The following is an 11,463-nucleotide window of genomic DNA, read 5'->3' on the forward strand; positions in this document are numbered from 1 at the left end:
CACTGTTCCACACATCAACACTCCACAGGTGAGAGGAATACAAGTCACTAAACCAGAAAATGTCGCTTGTTCTGCCACCACCACCGCCGATGCTGGTCTACCCAAATACTGTCTCACCATCGACTTCTTACCATTCCAAGGGCTCATTCGGGACAGTCTTTATAGTCTTGGCTGCGATCGTTGTTTTATCAGCCATTGCTTGCTTCATTAGCCGACTCTGCAACCGATGTTCTTCCCGTCCAAAGAACAAGCGAGAGTCGAAAGATCACACCTTCCACCCAAAGCCCAGACCAGAGTCACAAAACCACACTTTCCAGCCAAAAGAAGGTGACCTGGAATTTGGGTTCAAGAAGGGGATTCCAACATCCCAGCCAGCTGTCAATGGAGGAAGGAAAGACTCCATACCAGGTTATAGTTTTGAAACAAAAGAAGACATCAAAGCTTCCGAACATGGAGATGCCAGAGCAAATATGTGACAAGAGAGAAAAGAAGCTCTTTCATCTGCCACTCAACATGTAACTAATATGTAGTTTTTACATCAAAATTTCTATAGACATCAAAGCTGCTGAAATTGGAGATGCTAGAGCAAGTATGTGACAAGAGAGAAAAGAAGCTCCTTCATCCTTCATCTGCCACTCAACATGAAACTAATATGTAGTTTTTACATCAAAATTTCTATTCTGCTTTCCACTTTTTCAAATGTATGGTTGTGTTTGTCACGTGACACGTAATATTGTCTGGAAACATTACAAATTTGAGCACAGATTGGGAACCATCAATCGTCAACAGGATCCGATGGGGTTTCATTCACCTTGCGTTTGATCGTAACCACAGGGCAGTCTGCGTGCTTTGCACAAAATTCACTCACAGTTCCAACAAACACCCTGGGGAAAAAAAATCAACAAAGCAAACTTCTTATTACATTATTTGGTTGACAAGCAGCAGCAAACAGGTATCATCATTCCGTGACTATAAATCAGAAGTTTCTATGGCAAGCAATTGAGTAGATCAAGTTGACCAAACAACTAGGGCATAATACAAACCAGGACACTTTTTTTCGCAATGAAACGAAACTACTATTTTGTTTTCTGTGATCAAATACAGCAAAAATGTTGTCATAGATAATCAATCAGAGATTCAGAGGAAGTAAAATGGTGAAAATGAAAGACATTAATATTTTTATAGATATTTAAAAAAAAAAATGTGTACATGTATCAAACATTGCCATGTATTCCATTTCATCTGCTAGTTTACATTTTTTTTTTTTAAAAATAAAAAAGGGTAAAAAGAAAACCTAGATTGGATCATTGGAATGATGAATGGACATCAGGAATGTAAATGAACCAAGCTCCAGGCATACCTTTGAAAAGGGCCTAGCCCACGACTTCCTACAACCAGAAGATCAGGCCGAACTCGCTTCACCTCATGGCAGATCACTTCCTTTGGATCACCTTTCTTGATCCATGCTTCACAAGGAACCTAGAAACAGTTCCAGAACATTGGAAAATAAAACAAACAGCTTAAAACAATTGAAAGTTCTAGAATCCCAATCAACCCATGGAAAATCACTTCCTTGGGATCACCTCTTCTCGAACCATGCTTCAAAAGGAACCTATAAACAGCTCCCGAGTATTGGGAAATAAAATAGACAGCATAAAATCATTGCAAATCCAAAAATTTTAATGAACATAAGTTTATATAAATCAAAGCAAAAAGACAAGGTTGAAAATCAGCATCTGAGCCCTGGGAAGAAATTTTTTCAATACCCCAATTTCATGAGACCTCCCAACGAAGTACTCCAGCAAGTGAAGCCCTCTTTTCATGTCTCTGTGTTTCATATCCTGGAAATCTCCAGGTGACGCATAAATACTGTCCATGTCATTAAACCCTAGCACAAACATAACCAATATACTATTAACTAGTAATTCTTTCAAATAATCATTTTAATTGTATAAGTGAGGAACAAGCTCAAACAATGATTTTGGTATACCATAACCATCACACAAACAACTAGCTGGGACATAAAAAATAACAATAACAATAATAATGAAATTTTTTAAAAAGCAAATTGTTCATCTAGGAATATTATTAATACAATTTGGATTTATTCATTTTACTGACAACTAAATTCATCATAAAAAGAGAACAAAATTACAGACAATAGAAAACGGGTATGTCCAAAGATGGATTTGATAGAACAAGAGTGCCATAGCTGGGGAAGGTGGCAGGGAGGAGCACCACGAACAGATTATTTAGACACTTACAATGACCAAGCTGACAACCAGAATTTACTCTATATGGAGTGGTGGATCATAAATCTCAGTCTAGATTTTGCAAAGTTAATAAAAACAAGCGCCTAAAGGGATCATGTCAATACAGGAAGCCAATGGTGCTTCTTTCTTTTCTTTTCTTTTTTCGTTGCAAACTTGAGATCAAGGGTTTGACTAAGCCTCCATACCAGGGAAGATAAAGAAAAGAACAAAACTGTCACCTAATTCTGGTGTTCTTCACCATCATGTGCACCAAGAACAGGAATGATAGTGCTGTCATTCAAAACATTTCTGAAGTCCTTGACACAACAATTATAATGCTCCATGGAGCACATTTAACTTTAAACAAAAACAAGCATTTCCAACTCTTTACTACAGACAACCAGGTAACATGGCATAAAGAGGAAACTTGAAGTCCTTTCCAGGGTAGACCAAATTAGCCAAACAAACAGGGCATATGCAAAAGACTAGAAACCACCAATTGGTAGGTTTTACCTTATGAGAATTAGCATGTGACAGTATGACTGTCAAGTGTAAACCCGATCAAAAGATCATAAATATGTGATCTCTCACCCATTTGGAGACTTGGAAAAGCATTGGGTGTTTGTTGTGACAGTCTGATCCATTGGCTGATTTGCGTCATTAGTTGTGAGTCGCTATTTTGAATCATACTTTTTACTCTTCTTGATATTTGTTGATCCAGCCATCAGATTTGGCTGTAATTTTGAGGACTTAATCCATTCCAAGTATCCTATCCTAGATTGGGAGACTTGTCCCACCAGAGTTGGTTAGTTACTAATTCTGCATCAGTTATTAATTCTGATATTTATTCACTTTCTGTTCTGCTGATTGTGAAAGCTGTTATACTGGTCTGTTACAGTGACAGGATACCTCCTTAGAAATATATTCAGAGCATTGGTGATTTGAATGTCAAGGTCCCTAATGACAGCCTTCTATTTTTGGTGATTGTTTACTGTTGTATTGCTGGAACCAAGTGTTCAGACCTACTGTTGTCAGAACTAATGATCATACTGTGAGCTAAGTTCCTAGAGTCCTAGCTCTACATTACTGCAATTATCTGATCAGTCAATTTTTGGAGCAAAGAAGTCACTAGTTTGGAATATCAGATAGTGAGGAGTGTCTCTAACTGCCTTGTATGGATAAGCATGGGAGTACTCTAACGTTGCAAAACCTTATTTTCAAACTACCAAATGGTAGCCAAGCCTTAAAATGTTCAAATAAATACACATATACCCTCGATTCGGGGTGCTTTTTCACACAGACGCACGCATGCGCGCCAAGCCAAGTCGTGGTATGGTGTGGTGTGGTGTGGTGTGGAGTGATGCAATATATATGATGTCCTAGCCCATTTATTCTATTTGGTTCACTGTTGGGCCGATTTTGGGGCTTAGTTACTTGGGCTTGGACTTGGGCCCATAAGGCAAGGAGTACAAATACAGAAATACCCATACGTAAGACATCATACCCACACGTATAGACACACATCCATTCGCATAGATATCATACCGATACATAATGGACATGTCTCTATTAAGAGACATATCTATTTGCACAGATGCATTCCTAGTACTCGGATTGGAATCTTTTAATCCAATCCGTTGGAACCAAGAGTCACACCTACTCCATGGGTACCTTCAAGAGACACCTACTCTTCTATAAATAGAGGAAGAGAGGGCCTTCAAAATGTAATGAACACTTGCTGTCCCTCCCCCTCCCTCTTATGATATACTGTTATGCTGCCCATGTTTTTAGACAAATCAGAATCATGTTTTATCGATTGCATTACATCTAGTGTGGCCTAAGCACAACTCTGATTTACTCGAAGGGGTGCATCAGACGAGTGCACATTTGCTGCCAAAAGCCTGAAGCTGTTCTATCCTGGAGACAGTTTCGCATTCAAACCCAGTTGCACCAAAGGGGGCAAATACCAACTTTAGGAGTGTCAAGTGGCACGACTCAGCTTTCATCAACATACATCTTGGAACAATAACTCAAATTCTAAACACTCTCCAACCACAACATCTCTACATATAAGTCATTTCATATAAAGTCTTACTACTTTTTACAACAGATAGCAAAGGGACATCCATCTAACTGTAACAATAACTGATTTACTGGGGGATGCACCACCCCAGAAGTGGATCAAATGGTCCAGAGTGATTGCGCTTTTTTTTCTTTTAGGAAAATAGTAAATGGTTTTTATTACTATTGAGAAGAGGGGTGAGAGAGATAAACTACTCATAAAATCAGATTAGAGAGGACATGAGATACATTTCAGTTCCCCAACCCAGATTCTACTAATACCATACAGAGAAGCCCCTTTCCCCAGAAAATGCGATGCCTTATTCCCATCCCTTGAACAAAGAAGAAGGAGCAAACATACAATTGACTAATCTCAGTAGGGCAGCTAATCTATATCCATAAGATTCTGATCAGTTGGAGTGCAGCAATTTCTTCTAGAACATGCTTATGACCCAGGGTTCTTGCTAATAAGACCCACTTTCTTCTAGAATAGTGGTACTGAGACAGCCACTTTGAATCTTTGCTGCAATGGAATGTCCCGAGTCATCTCAAAGTACCACACCTTTCCCAGTAATAAGACCCACTTTGCTGATCTCTCTCTCTCTCTCTCCCCTTGCTAATAAGACCCACTTTCTTCTAGAATAGCTTTTACTTATTGTTTGTAGGTCAATCTGAATTAATTTTAATCAGGCCTGCAGGAGGCCTTACCCTATAGATGGGATCACTACTAGACTTTGATGCTGAAGCTAAAAAATCATCCTTATACGGAATGGAGTTGTTGAATTCATTTCAAGGGAAAAAGACAGAGTTTAAAGTGGTGTGAGGATCTGATTGATTGTGTTTGTGGTGTTTGTTTTATACAAACTGTAATTCACGTATGCTCCATATCTGATCTTCCATAATACCTAAACAAATAATGTCTGAGGCTATCCTTAAATTTCATGACTGTGTCAGGCTCAGGGACCTCGAAGAGAGACCAACGAAGAAATTATAAAACTAAAAAAGGAAGTTCACAGACCCTAACATTCGATCCTAAGTAACACCCCCCCCCCCCCACCCCTTCCCCCACACAAAAAAGGAAAGCTAAGCAAAGCAAGTAAAGAACACTTTGAAACGAAGAAACATAAATGAAAATGAGCGAGAGAGAGAGGGGGAAAGAGTACCATCTTCGTCAGGGACTTGAACGTGAAGGAAGAGGAGCTTGAAGCCGGAGGTGTTGGAGCGGATGATCTTCTGGAGGGTCCAGTCGAATGCACCGCGGCTGCTAATGGACGCATGTGGGTATCCTTTGATTGACGACTCGTTCACCGCTACCATTATCCGAGTTGGTTCCGATTCCGCACCTTCCATTGCTGATCTCTCTCTCTCTCTCTCTCTCTCTCTCTGGATCTCTCGATCAACTGACCGATCGGTCGATACTTGTAGTCTCTCGTTCACTCTCCCGCCTTCTTTCTGCTAGCACAGTCGCTAGCATGCGCTGGACAGTTGCAGCTTGAAAGCACGCGCCTGCTTTTGTTTTGTCGGATGACTCGTCTCTCTCTCCCTCTCTCTGCACGTCCGTAGAATGCTATACTGCTGTTCGTGAGGGTCAGCGCCTACGAGGATCCGGCTTCTTCTTGCCGTCAGATGGTAGTGGGACCCATCACCCATGCCTTAGGGTTGATTTCAATATTTATTCGGTGATTCCTATCTGACCTCGTAACTCCTCCTTGTAATCAATTAAAATGAAGCCTTTTGTTTAATCATACAGAAGCTCCTGATGCCTTCAACGCTCTCCACTGTGTTGATTCAACAATCAAAATTAGTTTTCCTATCAAGAATCAAGAATTGGGAATCGGATTGATGAATCGTTCGATTCAGATTGGAATCAACCGAATTGATCCACATTCCTGACAATTTGACATCGCTGATTCATACCAAGATTCTCTTGAATCTGTGATTTTTCAGATCAAACGATCGATTCTGGCTGATTCCAATCTAATTTGGATCAGGATTGATACCAACCCCGATTCTTGATTTTCTAGCGTCCTCCAACCCCAAAGAAGAATCCTGACCTAGGGGTGTCAATTGGTCCGGTTCTTGGCTATCGGTCCAGCTCCTTAGCAATTCTGGCTCTAATGTGTCAAGACCATAATCGGACCAATAAGCTTACCAGATCCAAACTTGAGACCGAAGACCGTTAACTAATAAGTGGTCCGGTTGCGGTTCCTAATCGGCTCCAAACATTATTGAGCCCTAAACAAGGACAATGAGAGTTTCTCTAGGAAAACGGGAGCATCATCATACATAAATATAGACTTGTAAAACCCAAAATAAAGACACTGATGCATATATAAATAAGGACACAGCTTTAAGAGTTCATGATTTCCATTTCAAACTCAACTCATAGACTAATAACTGAAAGAGCAACAAAAGAGCGCCACTTAAAAGTCCCAAATGATGTAATATTATTAATAAGTAAGGATTTCTTTCCATTTGATTTGTTTATATATCATCCGGTTCCGATGCTACTGGGTCCTTAATGGGCTATCGGTTCTGGAACCATTGGGAGACCCGGACCAGAACTGGCCCAGACCAATAGTATATCACTAGGACCAGATCCATCCCAATAAGCTATTGGGTGGTCCGGTTTCGATTCCTATTGGTTTGGATCGGTTTTGATTTCCGGTTCTGATCCTAGATTAACACCGCTACCCTAACCCCACCATGCGGCTCACGCAGTCAGTCTCGTTTTCGCCTTTGAATTATGACTATGTCAATGTGTGAGTAGGTGACCATGTGTGTTTTCTCTTCCTTTTGGTTTTTTGGAAAAAAGTTCTTTGAACCGCAATGAGGGGTACACATACTGTTATACCCGCACCCCAGGAGTATAATTAATTATTAATTCTTCCCCGTGACGTGTAGTTATCACTGCCACGTATGCCGGTGAGTTGTTCTCACTGGTGGTCAAACCCAGCTATATTGACCATAGTACGAGGTTGCCTGTGGAAACTAGTCGGGACCACGGAGGTTGCACCTTGACGTGTCAGGGGTAAGTAGTTGACCAAATTTTGTTGTGTGCTTACTGCCCTCTCAAAGCCCTCGAAGTGTGGTCCAAAGGCCCGACCTCTTATGGTGGGAACCACCTTCCTACTCGCATCGGAGGCAAGGTTCTGGCTGCCTCCGACCCGCATCCAATGCTGCTAACAAGGACCCTTGTGGGTGAGACCCTGTGGCTAAGGTGCTATTGGTGCCCTGCCATGTTTGACCCTACCCAAATAGACCCTAGGTTACACTTATGAGGCCTTATCCAAATAGGCCAATAAATGTGAAGTCTATATGAGAGAGAGGGGTAAGACTATTCCTTAGTCTTTCTTTTTTCTTTCTCTTTCCTAACCTAATCGTGAAAGGAGAGGAGAGCTTTGAAGAGAGGAGGAGAAGGAGGAGAAGGAAGGGAAGAAGAAGAAGGAAACGGCTGCTGGGTTTGGAGCTTTAAAGAGGGCACCTCGTGTGTACCTCAAACCAGGTAAGCCAAATGCCCTTTTCCCCCATTTTTCTCTCTTCCCCCTTGCTCGTTTGAGCTTGGGTGGTTCGTTGGTTGCAGCCCCAAGATGGGGATTTCTTTTTGGAAACCCAAAGAGTTAGCTCGAGCCATGTGTAGTTTCCCCTTGTAGGATGCTATCCCATTTTCATTACAATCCTATAAAGACCTCTATTTTGACCTCTTGCTGAATCTATTTGATTCTAAAGCTTCAACCACCAAAGAAAACCCCAAATCTGGATTTTTGAGCTTTTGATCCTTTAAACCCCCTTAAATCTTTGAATGTTGGGTGTTTCTAAGACCCAAATAGACTCCAAGACACCCCTCCCTAGTCCCTTGAGGCTTAGAGAACCAAATGGGACAACCCTGGGCTTTTAAAGACCTTGAAATCACACTTGGGTTGCATCGGAGGCAAGCTGCGTGAGTCCGATGTTTGCCTCCGATGTGTCCCGAGCTGCGGGGAAGGTCGGAGGCAAGGTCGGAGGCAGCTCGCGAGTCCGACGTTGCCTCCGATGCGCTTTTAAGGCTTATAACTTATGTAAATGGTGGGGTTTCTCTATGAGGCCTCCCCTACACTCTCTCACACTCTTATTCACTTCCATAGGTGCCAACATATGTGCAATGGGGTGATTTTAAGCGGGAATCGTTGCGCTTATACAAATTCCATTTGAAGTAATTGGTGAGTGGGTTTGGGTGACTGTTTGAGCTTGTTTACTATTGCTTATTCATGCATTTATGAATTATGTTGTGACATTATCATTCAAGCATGATTGCATATTTGCATTTATTCTTATTCGATGATGATGATTTGGATGATATGGATTTGTGTTGGGTTACGTGCTGGAAATACTGCACCGGAACCCCGTATACGTGGAATTGTATATTGCATCTCATTCTTGCTGTATGCGCCGTGTTGTCTTGGTACCGGTGTTAGATGGAATGGGACGTTGACACACCCGGATGTACCTCTCAACACGATAGGATTCATGTAGTATATCCGTGGTTAGGCTGGTTCCCTATGCTACGACCCTTACCAACAGGGGTTTAGGTGTTGGGTAGCGAGCACCCGCCGCTGTGGAGAGTTAGAGAGGCCAGGCCAGGGGTAGTAATGGTTATCGGGTCCGCCTCGGGTGGTGATGACTACGACCGGCGCGGGCTCCATAGTAATAATTGAGGTTGCATTGTGGTGAGAATGGAAGGATCCACAATGTCTTCCCGAGTTATTGCGTAGCATATACCCATTGACTTAGCATTGTGTGTTAGGTGGTAAATGAATTAATAATAGCATGCACCATGGACTATTTGTGATTGTGTGATTGTGCATCCCCTTTTCTCTCTCACTAGCTCGATGGAGCTAACCCCGTGTACACATTCTTTTTAGATTTTGATGCGGATGATTCTTGTGGAGCCAGAGACCGTGGATCGAGGATCATGGCGATGGTTGCCCATGATGATTGTGCCTACGGGCTGTATTGATACTTGGGACTTGTTCCCTTCTTTTGTTTTTTTTTTGGGGCAACGTGCCTTGTATAAATATTTATTATTATACTTGTTTTGGGGTAGTTATGCTATGGTCATTCGGGATATCCATCCAAACTATTTATGTATCACTTAGCCGTGTGAATATGAGGTAACTACTGTAAACGCTTCCGCTTATTTTATGATCGTTGGAAATGTAATATTCCTTTATCTTTCGCACTCTGATATTATTGTATTGTAATATTGGTTTATGACTGTGAGTTGGCCACTGCATCGAGATCCTGGCGGTGAGGTGGGATGACGCGTGTCACCCCAATCATACCCTGATATTGTATTTTATCCCTTGTCGGGATAGGGGTGTGACACATACGGACATGGATCTTTATCCCCTCCAGTTCCCTGCCCAGCTCAATTCCCCAGTGCCCCTAACAAGGGGGCACAATGACCACCCTACCCCTGCACGAACAGTCTACTTGGATGGGGTTCATTTCCCCCTTATTAGAAGCACTGGGGAACTGGAGGAGATAATTTTCTACACGGACATGCCCCTTTCTCTCTAGAGAATGGATCATCTGCGTGCACGTATAGATACCTCTCCTCCCCTTGTAAATGGCAAACATGGGACAGGTATGGTTACCTCTCTTACGTACGTGCAAAGGAATTGGACTCTTCTCTCTATATCCATTCTTATCACATGCAATGATCTTATTGCCTATTATATAAAACTCTTCCATCTCACTCCATTGGTGCGTTCATCTACATTGCTTGTTCAAAGGGCCACTTCATTGAAAAAACAAAATCTCAAAAGTGGCCTGATTATAGGGGAGATCATAATCAAAGTGGTGAATAAAAACTTGTTTATTTCATTTTGATTGTCTTGGTTTTATTTTCAAAAGTTCTTTAAGTGAAGGGTAAAAATTTAAATAAAAAGTAAAATTAATTTAAAAACGATTATTAGCGTGTATACAAGAATTGTTTCTAGTTCGTCAGTCCAATAACTTGGCGCCCATTTATTAATTTGTTTAGGATCTTGTCTTTATACACAGTGGTGTATGTCGTATGTACAGATGTACCCCTTCATCCAATATGAGACAAAAAGATGGCAATTCAGAGTTGAAGTGACAATTGTGTAAGCAACAAAACTTTTTTGCCAATTTAAATTCTAGGGCGATATTGTTTGCACCGCAGCTCCCAGACACATGGGGCGGGGTAGTCATTCACCCACCCCCATGTGTCTAGGCCGCAACGTGCACCTCAGGGAACATTTTCCCTTAATTCTTATTAAAAGTTGGGATTTTCACATAAAAATTAAAAATTAAAAGTTGGGATAATGTCTTATATGGGGGAGCGTGGCCCCTATATGCACAAGAACCAATGAGAGTATATACAAAGGGATTCAGAGGTAAGGCGTTCATTGCATGCCTCACCATGTCTAGACAGCATGGTTCTGCTGGACAGTTCGGCAGTAGAGGATCCAAATTGATATACAAAGACACATCAATATAAGTGGCATTTCCGCTTTTCATGAGGGGCAGGATAGTCATTTAACCCCTGTATCTGGCGCAGGTGCCACGCTCCCCGCAGAGCTGTTTTATCCTTGATAAGTTTTAGAATAGGTTGGGGCCGTTGGGCCGCCAAAGTAAGATCCAACCCCGTATGCTACCACACCTGAACCCTAATAGCTGTAAACCTTATAAATACAAGTGATCGAAGAAGAAACTTGAGGGAAGCTTCAACCCTAGAGTGGAGTAGGATTTTTCTTGTTCTATTTTCGCTTTGTGTGTTGTCTATTCTTATCTGTCTCTGTTGTTGAATCTTCTCCTTATTATGTAGAACTCTGTATTTTGATTGTTCAATTAGGGCAAAGATGAAGAGTGCTTATTCTGACACCTCTTGTATGAGAAGAGCTTTAATGGTTCTTCTTTGAGCAAAGTTAGCAACTCTCTGAGCCCCTTCCAAGCTCATCTTAATCTATAAAGATTCATTATTTTTGGGTTTTTGTTTAGCTTTTTATTGTGTCTTTTTCCCTTTCTCTCTAGGGTGATTATGAGACTGATTCATGAATCTTACACTGCTACATTGTTTTCTGTTTTCGTCCCCGTGAGATTCTATTTTTTTAGCTACCATTTCTGCATTGGCATTCCCAGAATG

At 41.5% G+C, this 11,463-nt stretch overlaps 1 protein-coding gene and 1 non-coding gene across 2 annotated transcripts; one reads left to right on the forward strand and one right to left on the reverse strand.

Annotated features, from left to right (window-relative positions):
• Nucleotides 1-697: 697 nt before the first annotated feature.
• On the reverse strand, nucleotides 698-5,769 carry LOC122654337 (universal stress protein A-like protein). The gene is made up of 4 exons (XM_043848392.1): nucleotides 5,477-5,769; nucleotides 1,767-1,888; nucleotides 1,361-1,479; nucleotides 698-884 (listed from the first exon to the last, which is right to left on the reverse strand). The coding sequence occupies exons 1-4, from the start codon at nucleotides 5,661-5,663 to the stop codon at nucleotides 776-778; spliced, it is 537 nt and encodes a 178-aa protein (XP_043704327.1). The 5' UTR covers nucleotides 5,664-5,769; the 3' UTR covers nucleotides 698-775.
• Nucleotides 5,770-11,172: 5,403 nt separating this feature from the next.
• On the forward strand, nucleotides 11,173-11,263 carry LOC122657158. Its single transcript, XR_006332232.1, has one exon. It is a non-coding gene; the product is annotated as a small nucleolar RNA snoR1 (small nucleolar RNA).
• The last annotated feature ends 200 nt before the right edge of the window (nucleotides 11,264-11,463 follow it).

The sequence above is a fragment of the Telopea speciosissima genome, chromosome 3 (genome assembly GCF_018873765.1).
Source record: "Telopea speciosissima isolate NSW1024214 ecotype Mountain lineage chromosome 3, Tspe_v1, whole genome shotgun sequence".
In the NCBI taxonomy this organism is placed as follows: Eukaryota; Viridiplantae; Streptophyta; class Magnoliopsida; order Proteales; family Proteaceae; genus Telopea; species Telopea speciosissima.

Coding starts and splice junctions, on each gene's coding strand:
- LOC122654337 (XM_043848392.1), bottom strand. CDS start 5,663: ATGGAAGGTGCGGAATCGGAACCAACTCGGATAATGGTAGCGGTGAAC. Junction 1,889..5,476: donor TCAAGTCCCTGACGAAGATG/GTACTCTTTCCC, acceptor TGTTTGTGCTAG/GGTTTAATGACATGGACAGT. Junction 885..1,360: donor GGGCTAGGCCCTTTTCAAAG/GTATGCCTGGAG, acceptor TTTTTTCCCCAG/GGTGTTTGTTGGAACTGTGA.